General features: G+C 31.2%; 1 protein-coding gene across 6 annotated transcripts in view; it reads left to right on the plus strand.

The window, feature by feature from the left end:
- LOC129960316 (CUE domain-containing protein 2-A-like) overlaps window positions 1-18492 on the plus strand; it is a 53402-nt gene that overhangs the window by 25862 nt on the left and 9048 nt on the right. For 4 of the 6 annotated variants that reach the window (XM_056073669.1, XM_056073668.1, XM_056073667.1 and 1 more), the window contains 3 exons: window positions 10334-10587; window positions 12577-12637; window positions 15722-15884. In XM_056073669.1, the coding sequence (XP_055929644.1) occupies window positions 10334-10587; window positions 12577-12637; window positions 15722-15829 (423 nt within the window). In that variant the 3' untranslated portion in view covers window positions 15830-15884. Of the gene's footprint in view, window positions 1-10333; window positions 10588-12576; window positions 12638-15721; window positions 15885-18492 lie in introns of those variants that run through there. The other 2 variants (XM_056073671.1, XM_056073673.1) reach the window with 1 other exon arrangement.

The following is an 18492-nucleotide window of genomic DNA, read 5'->3' on the forward strand; positions in this document are numbered from 1 at the left end:
AGTCTAAACCGGTATGACTACGTGATCATGACTTGTCGAAACTTTTTCTCTTCAGTTGCTGTAAGAAGTGGTCTCTTGTGTGAATTATCTCCTTCTGACATGTATTTAAAAAATGGATATCACTCCCATTAAAAGGACTAGATTTGTTACCCTTAGTCAGCCTATTTCTATGACTGTGAGGGATATTGCTGCAGCAGTTGGAGTTGGAAAATCCAGTGTTTCTAGATTATTAATCAGCAAAAGAATTTTGGGACAGTGTCTCCAAAACGAGAGTAAATGTGGACGCAAACGCAAGACCACACATCGAACAGACAAATTTCTTGTACGAAATAGTACAATGCATTCTTACAAAATAAGTAGAGATCTTCAGAGCTAATTATTAGCTACTGGCGTGAGCGTGGATTCATCGACAGTTCGGCGAAGGCTTGTTGAAGCTGGGAGATTTTCAAGAAAACCAATCGAAAAACAGTTATTAACACCTGCAATGAATAAAAAACGTTTGGATTAGGCCATCAAATATCAATCCTTGACAGCACAAGATTGGAAGAAGGTTGTATTCAGCGACGAAATGATTTTTCTTGTGCAAGGGTTTCGACCAAGATTTGTCAGGCGAAGTGTTAGAGAACCCATCAGGGAACAACATCTTCAAACAGTTAAGCACCCTCAGAAACAGATGTTTTGGGGTTATTTTACTTCTGGAGGACCTAGCAGCTTAGTACCAGTTGAAGGGATGATGAACTCTAACTATACATTTTTATAATAGAAAGTAAAATTGTGCCTATGGTGCAAACGTTCGCTGGTGGTGTTAAATCAGTGCATGACAATTCCATTAATGACGAAGCAGGAGTTGAAACATTCATAGGTTTTGTTTTCACATATATATGGACACGGATATTTCTAAACTACCACACAAGCACATCACAACACTAAGGCAAGAGAGTGAGAATGTACATGTCGCCACGTCGCCGTCTGGAATACATCTGGTTAGGGGAAAATTTTTTTCCCTTTTCTCTACCGGAGGGAATAAAAACTCTAACATCCACTCCCGGATGAAGACCTTCATAAAATTGCATACTGTAGTTACAATAAAACAATAAATTCACAATAATACAAATACAATTCTGATTATTCATTTTCATTATATATGGTATAAACTAAAACAGATAACATTAACATTAATACACTTAATTTTCACTGGGTAAAATAGCTATATCTCGAACATTTCGTTTTAAGATATTACCATTTGGTAATTTAATATTGACTGCTCTAATTTGGTTGCCACTACCGTGGAAAACTTCAGTAATTTTTCCTATCAACCACTTTGTTCCAGGTAAATTTTCATTTTTTATCAGAACAAGTGTTCCGAGTTTTACGTCATTCTTTGTGAATTTTCATTTGTAACGTTGTCGTAAACGGCAAAGATAATCGCGTTTCCATATTTTCTATATATTTTGAGAAAATTTTGTAATTTTTTGCCATTTTGATAATCGATTTTCATTTAAGTTAATAATGGTTCGGCAATTCCATTAATTTGTCTGCCAATCAAAAAATGACCAGGTGACAAAGTTTCAAAATCGTCGAATTCTGGAAATTGCGGTGTAAGGGGTCTAGAATTTAGGACGCCTTCAATTTCAGCCAAAATTGTTAGAAATTCTTCCAGAGTTAGTTTTTGATTTCCTAGTACGCGTTTTAAATGGAATTTAAAGGATTTTACTCCGGCTTCCCAAATACCTCCAAAATTCAGTGATTTAGGTGGAATGAACTTCCATTCAATAGATTCTGAAATTAAAAATTCACTTAAATATTGATCAGGAGAGTTAACAAGATTATAGTAGCCTTTTAAGTTCTTTGTTTGCACCGACAAATGATTTGGAATTGTCAGTAAGAATTTTTGCACATTTACCTCTCCTTCCAAAGAAACGCTTTAAATTTGCAATAAAACAGTCAGATGTTTGATCAGTTACGAAATCAAGATGCAAGGCTTTAGTACAAAAGCACACATAAATTACAACATAAACTTTGTTCCATATACCTTTTCTCTGATTTTTGAATTTTAAGAAGAATGGCCAGTAAAGTCAATACCAGTAATATTGAATACATGATTAGGAGTTACACGATCAGCTGGTAAATCACCCATTAATTGAGATGTTAAAACCGGTTTGTTTTTCACACAAGTAATGCAATTCAATATCACCTTTTTACAATTATGTTTACCATTGATTGGCCAAAATTTCTGACGTACTTGATACAACAAGGCTTGTTCTCCCAAATATAAATATTTCTTATGATAATGCACTAAAATATTGTACGTTAAAATATGATTCGGTGGTAACACAATAGGATATTTTGAATAAACATTTAATTTGAAATTTTTCAACCTGCCTCCCACTCTTAAAATATCATTATCGTCCAAAAGTACATTTAAGATTAACAGTTTACTTTTCTTTGAAACATTCTTACCTCTTTTCAAATCTGTGATTTCCTCCTTAAACTTACCACTTTGAACTATTCGGATTAATTGGTTTTCTGCCTGAATTCTTTCATCAGCCGTAATGGGCCCTGCAGTCCTTGACTGAGGGTACCTGCAATTACCTGAAAATCTAAAAATATACGAAATAATACGAATAAGATTGACATAGTCATTTGTGATTTTGAGAAGTTTATCGAGAAAATCATCACAATTAGTTCCGGTTACAGTCATTACTATGTTGTTCGCTGGAACATAGTCTTTCTTTAGTTCGTGTGCTACTTCAACTTCGTTGAGTTCGCTGTTCATTGTGTTGTCAAGGCATAGATCTGGGTTAGACAACCACTCTGGACCATGCCACCAAACATCATCTTGCACTAACACTAGGATAGACAGTCTTCGGATTAACTTATCTGCGGGGTTCGTCTTTCCTCTGCAGTAATTCCACTGGTCTCGGTTGGTTTTCTCCTGGATCTCCCATACGCGATTTCTCACAAACTCCTTCCACCGTAGGGGGACTCCTTTTATCCAATGAAGGCTGATTTGCGAATCCGACCAGAAGATGTGGTCAGATGTAATCCAGGGAAATGCTCGTTTTAAATACTCTGCTAATCTGACAGAAACAAGGGCTCCCATGAGTTCGAGTCTGGGCAGACTCAATTTTTTCAATGGAGCTAGACGGCATTTCGCCACTATGAAACTGGAGTTCACCTTCCCGTTGGTCAGTTTCCTGAAGTAGGCCACACAACCATAAGCCTTTGGGCTTGCATCAGAGAAAATGTGAATTTCAGCCATTGGAGTCTCTGCATCAAGGAAGTAAGGGCGAGGCAAAGAAATCTGAGGGATAGATTTTACCTCATCCAGCCATGACAGAAATGTCTCTTGAATGTCCGGTGGTAGTGGTTCATCTCATTTCAGCTCCCGTTCCCATGTGTTCTGTAGTAGCAACTTCATTCTGACAGTAAAAGGGGTTATCATCCCCAATGGATCAAACAGCATCCCACAGATGCTCAGAGTCAATCGCTTTGAAAGACTACTGTCCTTCATCTTAGAAATTTGATGAATGTCAGACATAATTCTTGGGATGTTTCACGGCGGTCAACATTAGCTTGTTCCCAAGCTTCATTTACAATTTGGGAGTTCGTAGCTCATCTTCGAAGATTCATACTGGCCTGACTTAGAATGTAGATAATTTCTTTGCTCAATTTTATAACTTCGGAAACGCTTGATGTTCCAGCTTCTAGGTCATCTAAGTACAAATAGCTCAACATTTTACCCGCTTCTTCATATTCACTTTCGAATTTTTCTAAATACAGTTTAATAACTTCAGCAACTAAGAATGGGCTGCATTTCACTCCAAAGGTGACTCTTTTATATGGGAATGTTTCAATATTGTGAGGGCTGAAACCGAGATTAGGACAATACCCTTTTTTCCATAAGAATTTTAGAAATTGCCTATCTTCCTCGGCGATCGCTACTTCTAAAAAAGCGCGTTGAATATCTGCACTAAATGCAATTTTGTGTAACCTAAACCGTAACAAGATTTCAAGTAAAGCAGGATTTAAGTTCGGTCCGCTCTCTAAACAATCGTTTAACGATAACGCGCCTTTTCCCTTTAATGATGCGTCAAGGACAATCTTAACCTTTCTACTATTCTTCCGTTCTCGCACTACAGCATGATGTGGAAGAAAATAACCTGTGTTTATATTTAGGTCTAAATTCAAATCTACTCGTTATATAATACCTTCTCTTAAGTGTTCCTTAATGATGCCATCATATTTAACAAATAATTCTTAGTTTTTATCTATTGTTTTGTTTAAACTGAATAAACGACGTTTTGCAATTTCATAGTTACTGCTTAATGCCTTATTATCCTCCTTCCATAACAAACGAGTTTCGTATCTTGTGTCTTCGTACGTCGTATTTTGTTCAAACGATTTTAAAGTTTCTTTATCTGATAGAGACACATCCTTATCCGCATTTATCCCAATCGTTTCTAATAACTACAAATCTTTTACCCTATCAAAGCTCGATTCCCCACCCTCAACGATCAAATGATTAGCAGATATCTTCTTACAATCAATTCCCGTCTCCTTTCTCAGTAGTAAATATCCGAAAATACTATCAGCTGCAATCAATCATTTACTAATCCTTATATTCCTTTCGCCTGAAACCTCTGAAATATAATCCGAACCAATCAAGATATCAATCCTCTTAGAAGTATTAACATCTGCTAATTCAATTCCCTTTTCCAACGCTATCTTTCTAACAAACTGCGATGGAGTATGAATTTTCGCCGAAGTAATCGAGTCAAAAACAACCGCTTGTATTTCAACACACCGAGTCGGGTGTTGCACATTCCTTAACGTGATCTCCACTATATCGTAAACACTACGCCCAGTGGTTTCACTTCCGAAAGTGTGAATAGCTAAAACTTCCCTGCTCACTGTTTTCAATTCCAGTTCCTCGACCACCTCTCTCAAGATGAAGGATTTATTTTCCCCGCAATCCAACATACAACGCAAGTTCGTCCTTCTTCCCCTTCTCCCGTTCACTACAGCTGAAAATGTTTGTAATAAAATCGATCCAGGGACCCTATTTTTTTTTTATTTGATTCGATGCTGCGAGATATCATGGTAGAAGCGGTATTATTTTCTTTGGGAATAAAAGTCCCTACTTCAACTGGAGGAGAAATATTCTTAGTTTCGGTTTTGGATTACGGTCTTTCGCAAATTAAAGAATTATGCGGAAAAAAACCCCACAGAGCTTACAATTTTGACAATTACTATTGCAGAATTTTCTTATGTGATTTTGAAAACATATGACGCATTTTCCTTTAGCCATTAACGATTTTTTCTTTTCTTTAATACTAAGTGAGCAATCATGACTCATGTGTTTTTCAGTACAAAAGATACATTTTTGATTACTCAGTCTGCCATTGGAAGAATTCTTTTTGCGTTAAATTTACGATTTGATTCATAATTATGGTGAAATGAGTCAGCGTGTGTCGTTAAGGTATTCGTATGCGAAGAATATCTATTTTTGTAACCTTGATCAGTTTTGCTTCTAAATAAATATTCTTTTGCATTAGAAATTTTTGGATTTGCTTATAATAACGAAGCTTCCCTGCATTCTACTTCAATTCTTATGAATTCTACTAAATTAGTGATATCAAGCAATTCACCTGCCTTACGTTGACGATTAAAATTAAAATTTAATTTTTCGGGTAGCTTTTGTAATATTACAGGGCACAATAGGTTACCATAAGTACCTGTAGCTACATTTAATAATTGCAACAATCTAATTTGAGTTTCTATTGCATCATACATTTTTCTTAAGCCTGTTACATTTGAACAAGTTTTTATTGGATTAATCAATAAAAGTTTATGCATGTGAGAAGATATAATGATATCTGTTCGGCCAAATCGTTTTTTTAATAATTACACTCATGTCCAAAATTAAGGTCACAAACATAAAATCTGTGAAAAATGAAAAACTATTCATTGTTTTGCCACGAAATTTGGCACAGAGGTACACTACAATGGAAGGAAGAACATAGACACATAACAACATGGAAATGATTTTAATTAGGAATTAAGAAACAGGGTATATCAAAAAGTGTTACATTATGAATCAAAGATAAAGCATTTATCTCGGGAAAAACTTGTCTAATATGGAGTGTGACCACCGTGCACTTCTATACAGGCTTCATAGCAAGCTTTCATACTGTTTATGAGGGTGTTAATAAATGCTTGGGGCAACAAAGCCCATTCTTCCAAAAACGCGGCTTTTATCTCTTGGGTGGTATTAGGAGGGGGGTTACGCTGTGCAATGGCTCTTCCGAGACCATCCCAAACATGTTCAGTAGGAATGAGATACGGAGACCTCGAGAGCAAGTCCATACGTCGAATATCCTCTTCCTCAGGAAAATCATCAACGATCTAGGCTCTGTGTGGACGCGCGTTATCGTCCATAAACATGAAGTCTGGGCCAAAAGCACCCCGGAACAACCTCACATATACTTCAAGGATCTCATCTCTATAGCGATATGCATTGACAGTACCCCCATCGAAGACGTGCAGTGATGTGTGACTGCCCAACATTATGCCACCTCAGACAAGAATTCCTCTGCCACCAAATCTGTCGATTTCTTTTACGTAGGAGGGATGATAGTGAGCTCCTCGCTCTCTTCAGATGAAGATTCGACGAGTGTCACTCTGTGTGGTAAATCTCGACTCGTCACTGAAAAGAACACGTCCCCATTCTTGCTGTACCTAAGACCAGTGTGTTCGGCACCACAACAACCGGGCTTTTCTGTTGGATGCAGTCAAAGGGACGCACTCAACTGGTCGCAGGGCATAAAGGGCCCCCTCTGCTAGACGTCTGTATACTGTTTGTCTGGAAATTCTTACTCCAGACGCAGCAGCAAGGTCACGAGCAAGTTGAGAAGCCGTTATCAGCCTATGCCGTCGTGTGCTTAATGCCAAATAGCGATCATGTGCAGGCGTCGTTGCTCTGTTCCGGCCTTGGCCAGCCTTCCTGGTTACAGTACCATTTGTTTGGAATTGATTCCACAGTCTGGATACCACTTTCGGTGCTACTTGTAACCATCGAGCCACCTCCGCTTGAGACTGCTCAGCTTCAAGCCTGCCAACGGCTCTCCATCTCAAGGAGTCGTTTAAACGATTATGAGAACTCATTCTCATTGGAAACAGGTTAATTTTTTTTTTGTTTTAATGCAATATTCACAAAATTGCTGGCAAAATTTCCAAATGCCTAAATGGTCTAATTTCAGTAGTTCCTCAAAAACTAATGCTAAGCAACATTTTTTCCCACAACAAAGGTTAATATCGTGTTACTGGTCCTTCACAATATATGAAATATAATTTTTTTTAAATTTACTGGTAGCCATTTAGAATTACTTTGAAAAATAATTTTGTGACCTTAATTTTGGACATGAGTGTATATCGAAGCATCATAATTTTGCTCAGTTAATGAAAATCCCGATACAGCATTTAAGGAAATTCCACCAAGATACGTTTTTAGATAAACAAATTTCTCAATTTTCTTTAATGAATCATTTTTATGAATTGCGACTTCGAAGGAATTCCAAAAATATATAAATTGATTGCAGTCGCCCTGAAAGGTTTGTATATTTAATTTAGGTAAATTAACACTTTGATTTCTTAAAAGGATAACATTTTCCGCGGTATTTGTAACTGGACTGTTTGTCCTTACTTGTGGAATATCACTCAAATTTTCTATTTGTCTTTCTAGCTTAGATGTTAGATCGATTGCTTTGTCTTTGATATCTTCGCATAACTCAATTTCGCGTGCACTTTCGCTTTAGTCTATATTTAATTGAATACTGTCATCCAAGCTAATTAAATCTTTTAATTTTTTCCTTGAGCTGAGCTTTTAAACTCACAAGCTCATTAAGTTTGGTTTCTTTCGTATATTCATTAGAAATTTCTTTACTTAAGGTATTTTTTATTTTAGTTAAATGTTTCGTGAAGATAGTACGTAATCCTTTCCTTTTTTCCTTTAATCTATTAATATCTATTTTAAACTAAAATATTCAATAAAAGCTTAGAACAAATAAAAAATGTGTCCACCTCTGGTTTCAGCTCCTTACTGCGCTTCCTTCAAATTGTCGTGCTTTACAAAAAAATTCCAATTTCCAAATTTCAACATATCACGTCCAGGTCACCACGATGTTCAGTCAATGCATGGTAATTCCATTAATGACGAAGCTGGAGTTGAAACTTTCATAGGTTTTATTTTCACACATATATGGACACGGTCATTTCTAAACTACCACACAAGCACATCACAACACTAAGACAAGAGAGAGAGTGTGTACATGTCGCCGAGTCGGCGTCTCGAATACATCTGTTTAGGGGAAAAGATTTTTCCCTTTTCTCCACCGGAGGGAATCAAAACTCTAATAGGTGGTGTTGGTATCTTTCAACAAGATCTTGCTCCATGCCATACTTCTAAGCTAACAATGAATTTGTTCAAAAACAGAAAATAACTGTTTTGGATTGGCCTGGTAATTCTCCTTATGTAAATCCCATCGAAAATTTGTGGAGCATTGTAAAGAGACGTGTGAGTAAAATGGACTGCTCAACAAAGAAAACAATGATCGAGAATGCTATAAAAGTTTGATTTCGTGATGACGAGATAACAAATTTATGTTTTTATTTAGTGGAATCCATGCCAAACCGTGTACATTATCTCATTCAAGCTAGAGGAGGACATATTTTGTATTAGATTGCTATACCGTGCATGTAACCTATACTAATTAAACAACATTTGTGAAAATTTTTGTGTTTGTCCCAATTAATTCGCACAGTATTGTATATTTGCCTTTAGCTCGCACATTACACTGCATTATGGCTAATATTTACATTGTGTGCATTATAAACACAAATATGTGCATAATGCCGTCCTCTGAAAAAAACTCATAGAATTCAAGTAAAAACAAAAATATTATCATTTCTCGGCATTGAATATCTACAAAGATCTTAATCTTTGTATTTGACCAATAAAGTATTTTGGAAGAATGTATCAACCCTCTTCCCTATTTTTCAAGATTTATGATATAAATGATATGGTGAAAATCAAACCATTAAGACAGAATCATGGTTTCCACTTTGCTGTGTTTTATAAGAATATTCCACAAAAAGGGTAACGTACCATTTTGTTGGAATACTGATGGGTTGGTGAGAATAAAATTTTTATCACTCAGTACCCCTCCTATAGTTTTTAAATAAAAAAGTATGATATAAGTTTTTACGTTCTAATATATTTTCCTAATAATAGTCTTAATTCTAGTAATAGCGTTTAGTAACTCATTCATAGTTTGAGAAAGTTACAAAATTTTATTGCTTATGTATTTTTTTAAATATGGTTAAAACATCTCCATCCTCTAACTTAAAAACCTATTAGTGAGCCTTTTAGTTACATGGGCCCATTAGTGATAGTTAATTTTATAAGTTACGAAAATGAGAAATATTTACAAAATTTTTTATCTTTGTAAAATTAGTTTCCAATTGAACCTTTTTCACTAATATTTATTTATAAGTCAATACAGGAAACATCTTATCTTATTTTAATTCCTCCTACATTTTTTTAAAAAAGGAAACGTTCTAGAAATTAATTTTTGATGTAATTTCCTATATAGAAAAAATGTGAAATTGAAACCCTTGTAAAAATTTATTTTAAAGGTTCTCGTTTAGCATTTATTTACTAATTAATGTCAACATTGCTCTTTTATGAGTCCATGGGATAAAATGGCGGTAAGTTCTATTAATTTTTATGTTAGCATTGAAGATCAAGATTTTTAATATATTATATAATTTATATATATGCGATAAATATATAAGATTTTAATATATTTTAAATAAAAAGTTAATGGGAATAACAAGAAAAATGAGTAGTAATTTTTCAATTTTTAGGATTATTTTAACATTTAGAATTGAATTTCAAAAACATAACAGCCATTTTGCCCCTTTTTGCAATATTTAATAACTTTATCATTTGTAGTTTTATTTCTTATCAAAATTATGGAACTTTTGGAAGCAAATTATATTGCTAGAAGTTGAAAAAAATGAAGGGATTTCATATTTTCGAAGGTTTTATGTGTTTTTGGTTACCATTATTATACAAAATTTTCATTTTATTCGGTGACATTCTGTGAAACATATATTTAAGGTGCCTGGAGAAATCATCTGGATTATAAAAATAAACTGCTGAATTACTGTGCTACGCTGAGTATTAAAAGTTGATTTTTGTTATGATAGTCTTATTTTAGTTGTTTGATAATTGCATGATTAGTTTTCAGAATTTTTTTCTCTTGCGTAGGTTGATAATTTTGAAAGTAGTGAATTAGAAACATTGACTGAAATGTTTCCACATCTCCATATTGTGGAAGTTAAACAGTTCCTTAGTATAGCTGATGGTAATTGTGAAAAAGCAGTTCAACTTATATTACAAAAAGAAGAAAGTGGTCTTGCTTTGAATAAACCTTTAATATCCAAAAGTAATGGACCTCATGTTTTAAATTCTAAAGAAAAAGTGGTAGAGGATAAGCAACTACGGGAACAAATTTTAAAACGGTAAGTACTTTTAAAATTCTTAGAAAATTAATGATACTACGTTGAAAATACTAAATTTTGCAGTTTTTGTGGTTTGATTTTAATGTCCGGTATTATTTTTGTTTTCATATTTAAGTTTTTAAGCATCCATGTGAATTAATTAAAATTTACTTATTATATGACAAAATTTAGAAGATAAACTAGAAGTTGATATTGAAGGATAAATCTTTTCTTATAAATAAGCACTTATGGTTAGTAAAATTGTTTTTATTAGAGCCAACATGCCGGTATTTTTCAGCTTCGACTACATTGCAATATTCATTTATATTTTGAATTGATTTTGGTATTATTATTATAAAGAAGCGAAGTTTTGCAGTTTTTATCTTTGCACTGATTCCTTGATGGTGAAAGTGTTAATGATAGTTTAATTCTAAAAAGCTGTCATTTGAACTTTACCACTTTGCTGTGACGAGGGAATCTTGGCGAATATTAAAATAAGCTGTTACAAGATAGCGTTATTGTTAATCAAAATTTGATATTTTAAAAAAACTTATTCTGATATATAATTTATTTGATTTGATAGAGAATAATACATTTTTTTAGTCCTATCTTTTATGTTCTTAAAATGGTGACTGTTGCTTCTAATGAATATAGGATTTTTACATTAAAATAGTTATTTCATATACGCGATTCATTTAATCAAGAAAAGCTCATTTATACTTGCCAAATGTCTGAAGAATGGTAGTCTAGGAGAGTTTCACAAATTTTCAACGTTTTAAAATTTTCCCAAAACTTTTCGATCATTCCCTTTTCCCTCCTTTCTATTACACAAATTACGTTATTTCTCTTTACTAGCTTTATTTACTATGAGTTTTAAATGATTAAATTTAAATATCACATATTACAAATCGTGAATCAGGTAAATAATATAAGAGTTTCAATATTAGAATCCTGTAATCTTCTCCAATATATAATGTAAGTTCTCTTAATATATTTGTATTCTGTTGAAACCATGCTGTTAACTGTAATGACTACTATTAATAAAGTAAGCTACCTTAATTTCTATTGCAGTTGTGTATTCCTTACAAATACATTTACATGCAAGTGTATCTCTGAATTAACAGAAAATTTTGGCATTTGTCCTTATTTCTTGAAGAGCTCAGAAATGCTGTTTTCTTTAGATCAATGTCATGTTTGTTTGCTTTTTAAGTTGCATTTTTAAGTTAACTTTAAGAATACAAACATATATATTTTTAATTCTGAAAATGAAAAATACTACTCTTAATTTTTTCACTTCTAAAGAATGTGTTAATGATTGTTCATTATGTCTTTCACTTAAAATTTTCAGAAGTCTATTTCAGTTGTAATTTTCAGAAGTAAAATTTCAGAAGTCTATTTCAGTTGTAATTTTCAGAAGTAAAATTTCAGAAGTCTATTTTCAAAAATTTAAAATGTTAGCACTTTGTTTCCACTCTCTTGTAGAGGAAATGCTTTTACAAAAATTAATATTTTATATTTACAGTAATTGACCCAGCTCAAATAACTCAGTTCAATAAGTTCTCAAATAACTCCTCCCCCTCAGTTTTGCTGAATAACTGTGGTCAAATGATTCCTTCTCTGAATTGAAATATTATTTAATTAAAAAATATTTCTTTATAAAATATCAAACTCTAAACAATAAAAGTTTTTAAGCATTATTTATATATAAAGTAATTGTGGAAATTATTTACCTACGTTTTGAATTTTCCAGTTGATTTACTTCATTTTGCTAATAAAATATTAATTTTGTTAAGAATTATATTTTTATTTAAATTTTCTTCACTGAGTCTTCATGATTTTTACTACGAAAACAATAATATCTGAAATTCGGCACCAAAAAGAATATCGAATGTATTAGTGGAATTTCGATACTCACAAAAAATTAATTAAATATTGGTGTTTAGAAGTTTAATTTTATAACCTAACTTTAATATTCTTTTACTTACCTTATTCATTGTATGTTTTTTTTAGCTATGCATATATTGATCAAGATGACGATGTTCGAGAACATAAGCCTGTTGTTCCTAAGACAGTAAGAAAACGTCACTGTTTTAAAAATCTTTTTAACCATTATTTAGTCTTTATAGTTAGAGAAGTCTTATGAATGAAGATTACTTTCTTATTTCATACTTTTCTAATTTCTAGACAAATTTATTTTCAGGGTGCGTAGCCTGACTAAAAGTTCTTAAAAAAACTACTTTCTTTTATGTTCTTTATATAAGGACCTTAAAGATTTAACGTTAAAGCCACATTGTTTTTTATCCAAATGCTTATATTTTCCTTCTGTGGAAAGAAAACCCTATTTCACCTCCTAGAACCACCCTATTATAGACTATATTTTCTTTGCGGTGTCGGATCTTTCTATGTTTAACGGATTTCAATGAATCCAGAGATAAATGAAAAAGGCTTTATCTCAGTTTAGGGGAATACTATAGAATGGGGTAAATATATCTTTTTCATTTACTTGACTCTTCTTTCGTCCTCTTTTACTTATTTATTAGACATTTTTTAGTGATAATTTTATCTATTCATATTAAGCCGCCAGCGTTGATTTTTAACAGTGAATCGGTATTTTTCTATACGTGATTACTTATTTGTAGCGCATTTATTAGTTATTTAATTCAGTAACTCACCATTAGAGAATTATTTAAATATTTTTACTTCAATTTTTGTGCAAAAATTTAGAACTTTTTAACTGTATGCCGAAAAATGTGTCTTTCATTCATTGTGGACTTTCAAAAGTGGATACACTGAATGATTCAGGACTTTCATAAATACAAGTAAAGTAAAATGTTTATGATGCTTCAAAGTTTTTGTAGGTCATTTGTTACTCTTGCCAAAAGATATCATAAAAAATTAAGCCCAATGAAATTCATTTTACTTTTTCGTATACGAAATATTCAGAGAAAGAAATGTTACAGCAAAAAATTCAAACTCGAGATTTTGCCCAGTTTTCCTGATTCAGATTTTCGAATAAAACATTTTTGATCTGTAAGCATAACACAAAAAGCTTTAGCTGGAATTTCTTAACACCAAATTTGCAATTTCTATCAAATTTTGAATGAATTCCATTTCCATGGAAGTTTTTATTTGTTTATCCTAGTATAGGTAAGCACAATAACTTCAAAATGCAAAACGCTACATCTGTAAAATTTGGCACACAGTTTTATATACGTAAATATCCATATCAAAATTTTGAACCAATTCAGACAATGAATAAATAATTTAATAATTCATTTCCAATGCTGATGAAAAATATTGGTAATTCCTGATAGTATTCTTTGTTTATATTTTTATAAAACTGGACATTTATTTAGTTAATACCCAACTTAATTTATTGCATCGACTCATAGTTCTGTAATAAAAAAATACTACTTTAAAATTGTTTATTTTTTCTATAAAAGTTATTTTTTTTAAGATAAAATTAATCTATGCAGATTTTGTGATACTTTTTGAGCTGCAGACCTGTTTCAACATGAATATTGACTTTGAACTGAACCTGACTTAAAATCTCATCTTCCTTAATTAGTTTTAAAATTTTAATTGTGTACTATTGTGTAATAGAAATTGATACTTCTCTACAATTATATGATATCTGGTTATGTTACAAAGGGAATGAAAAAAATATAATATTTCAAGGTGGTTACAAAATAATTAACCAATATTCTTGTTATAAATTTTTCTACTGCAGGCTATGAGAAAGAGAAACATAATATTTCTTTGGTTATTTCATGTAATTAGTTTAGCATGCAGTGTATAGTAAGTGAACACAATTGACTATAATTTTCGAGCTTTAATAAATTTACTGTTACATAAACAGGGGAGGCAATTTTATACTAAATGGATGGAGCTCTCTATTTTGGTCACAAGTTTTGTTTTGCTATGTGATAAAGAGTTTGAAGTAAATTATCTGAGCTTTATAATGCCTACTATCTGATATTGTGATCAGTTTCAGAAGATAGTGCATGGTCACTTATCTACAAATAGATTTTACATCAAGAAATGTAACATTCTTCTGGTATCGCAGTTTTGCTGTACAAAGATACAAATATTCCTTGTGTTAATGTCATAGTTGATTTCAAAATACATTTAGTTATTTGAAGGAATATCTAAGTAATATACCCTAACTTTGAATATTGCATATAAAATTAAATGAAACTAAACGACAATATTTACTATCACTAAGCAGACTTGTATGTTAAGTGGCGTCAAATTACTTGACCTTTGAAACATCATTTGGCATAAGCCTTCAGTGAAAGAACAATTCTAACCTCAAATTTAAGCAGTATCAGAACAAAAAAGATTATAAATTGGAAAGATATTTTCAAAGTGCCACCGCCCCCGTTTTTTTTGGATGAAAACTTAAGTGCATTAAAAGTATTTTGTATATATTTGTGATTCATTTATAATGTTCTTTAATCTGTAATCTTTTTTTCTGTAAATGTGCTTTCTGTAAAAATTTCCTCGAAAGACTTGTTTAAGTTAATTTCAGTTAATAAAAATAGCTTATGGCAAGTTACCAATAATTTTTTAAAAGTTGTTTCATATCAAAAAAAAAAAAAAAAAAAAACTGTATTCTATTTGATATTCAGTTATTTTTTATTCTTTTAATATTATGCATTTTTTCTAGATTATTGGTTAATTGTTATACTTTTCAATTTCATTTTCGTTTTGTTTATTCAAAAACTTTTACAATAATAGAATTTTTGGTAATTTTTTTAACTGAATATTAATTTTAATTGACTGAATTATTTATTAATTTAATAGTAATTTACTGAATATTCCATCATATCATTTAAATAGATGTATAATTTATATATTATCTTAGAACTGTTAATTTTTTTGTCAGTTTTTCTCTGGAATGTGCATTGTTTTTTTAATTAGGTAATGCTTTCTAACATTCTTAGCAAACAAAATACTAAATCATCTAATTAGTCTGAGTTATAGTTATTGAAGATTATCTTTCACCAAAGCTTCATTTTTATATTTTTCCCCACCTAAGTTAATTATTTAAAGTATTAATTACTTTTAAAAGGATTTTTTATAATTGAGTGTATTCAAATGCCATAATAATATTTGTTCTTTTTACTTAAGTGTTATATTTTTTTCTCCGTAGGAACCTAAAAAGCTCATTCGTTATCGTGATAACAAAATAGTGAGCATTAAAGGAGAGAGATATTCTGAAATAAAAAGGCCTGAAGGCGAAGGTATAATAAATTTTTAAAATTTGACATATACGCATATATAATTTTATTTATGAATCAGTTTGTTGTGGAACTTTGAATTACATTAGACACAAGTAAAATACATTTTCATCTTAGATTTTGCCTTTTTTTTTTCTCCCTAATGATTTTTTTTCGAAAGATTTCGAATCGGAATTGTCAAATTAGAATTTATGTTTAAAGAATATGAACTATAAAATGCAATTTGTAAACATTAAATGGATAGATTCATTGGTCATGGACTTCTGCTTTCTCCATTTTAAAATAATAAGAGCACAATTGTAACAATACTTTCTTTTTAGTTTTCATTTGACTCGTAGACAACTTATATAATACGATTAGAATTCAAAGCATTGCTTTGAAAGTTTCCTGTGCTATTAATTTCAGTTAATTTGCTATGAAATTTATTATTTTGTTGCTTGTAAATATATGATAAAATGATCTGGAATATTCATTGTCACAAAAAATGGAACAAGAGTTTATTTTCCTAAGTACTGCAACTAGATATATACTTCCAATTAGAAAATTTCATTAAATAAGGTAGACAATTGTATGAAAACACTTTGGCTTCTGAGGAGATTGAAATTAATTTTTAAAAAATTGAATTTTTACTTGTCCCTCATAGCGTTAAAGTATTGATATATATATAATGTCATATATGACATTAATTCATCTAGGTACACATAAAATTTCACGTTTCTATTTAAAATAAGCATGCCATAGCAAATTTTATAAAATTTAAAGAGCTTAATCACTAATTTAGATGGGGGCATTAAATTTATTCAAAATTCAATAGAAACTCTCATATCGAAATTTCAGAAACTGAAGATGTAAGATATCTCAAAGAATATGGGGAATATCGAAAAAAAAAAAAAAAAGCTTGCAATAGTGTCTGTGATATTAATCTTTCCAATCGAATGATATGTTTCAGTAATGAGGGACATTTTGAAATTTTAATGTTTTATATTGTAGGAAATCGTAATGCCGACCTAGTTACAAAGTGTTCATTTTGAAAAGATTTTTTTAATCAATGTTTTTAGACCATTTTTTGATTTTGAATGAAAGTTAATAAATGCATCATGCAAATGCATTGTGATTCCACCCTTTTTATAAACTGTTGCGATTCATACATTAACTTTGAAAAAGGCTACAAAAGACTCACTCTGAGTTATGGAAAAAAAAATGGTTTGAGTGAATACATTTGACTTTTAATATTTTGGTAAATTTTACAGGGAGAAAAATTAAATTATGTGTGATTATAGATAGATGAGTGTAAGAAAAAATCTTATACCATTGACATTTTTCGTTATAGAGGCTGTGTAAAAGTTTAGGTTTTGTAACTTTTTATTCCCTACCTTAACTAAAGCCAAAATATTTTCATAGTTTTGGGAATCCTGTTTGATGAAACTTTGCAATTAAAATACATACTTAATTGCATTGGCTAAATGAATTTTTTCTAGCAAACTAACAATGACAAGCTGCACTCGCCAGAAATTATTGAATTGACATTTTTTATGAAAGAGATTTTTTTTTATATGAAAATTTTTCACAAGCTTCTATTAATTCCTCGTCTTAAAAAATCATATTGACTGCTTGATCAGTGTTCACTGAAAATAAATTGCAGTTCAAGAGATTAAAATTACTTATTTATGTTGATTACTGTTCATGGCATAATTGTCTTGATTAAAGTTGTGATTTTTTTAGAACATAAACCTTTACCCTGAAAGATAAGCTTCAGGAGAGGGTTTGAAACTGTCATGTAATTTAATAAAAATTTCCCTCTTTTCAATTACTTTTTTTTGGAAATTTTGTTTATAAAAGAAAGATTTTCCATTGTAAAAAGGAAAAAATTAATTTTTTTCTTTAATTTAAATTAGCATTAATGTGAATTCACAATTTTTGCTTCAAAACTAATCTTTGATTCATATGAATTGGAATTACCATCAGTTACGAGATGAGGAGCTGTTTTTACTTTTTTAAAAATTAGTCTTAACTTCAACATTCCGTTTCTCCATATTTTAAAACTTTGTCTTAATTTTCACTAGGCGCCTTTGATGACTAATTGATTCAATTGTAATATTGATTGCGTTTAATTTCAATTAAGTCTTTTTTCCGTAACTTGATGTTCATGATACATCAACAGATTATTTTTAAGCATAAAATCGTTAGACAGTAAAGCAGCAGTGTTATTTTAATACCTTTCGTTGTGTATATGAACCAGCCTAATGGAATCTAGTCACATGATAATAGGTTGACTGCTCGGATCATCGTAATATGATGATAAAATAGTAACATTATCATGTTATCAACAGCCTTCTAACATTTTCAAACCTGCAACTTCAATTTCTTATTATTCATGTAGACGACATAGATATTAAAGAGATTCCTTCTACCTCAAATTTCAGCAATGGTAGGAAATCATGCAATTAAATACTTGTCAGAACAATGAAAGCAGTTTAAATTTCAGCTGAACAATGAAATCTGTTGTTTGAATTTATGGAAAAAAAACATTAAAAAAATTCCCAGATTTGAATGAACATTTGCTCTATGATTAAATTAATAACTTAATAACAACGGTTTTTTTAAAATAAAAAATATAGTGGAAATTACATTTGTGTATAATATTTGCGGAAGTTTTTGCAGTAACATGACAATCTCACTTAAT

Source organism: Argiope bruennichi, chromosome X2, assembly GCF_947563725.1.
Source record: "Argiope bruennichi chromosome X2, qqArgBrue1.1, whole genome shotgun sequence".
Taxonomy (NCBI): domain Eukaryota; kingdom Metazoa; phylum Arthropoda; class Arachnida; order Araneae; family Araneidae; genus Argiope; species Argiope bruennichi.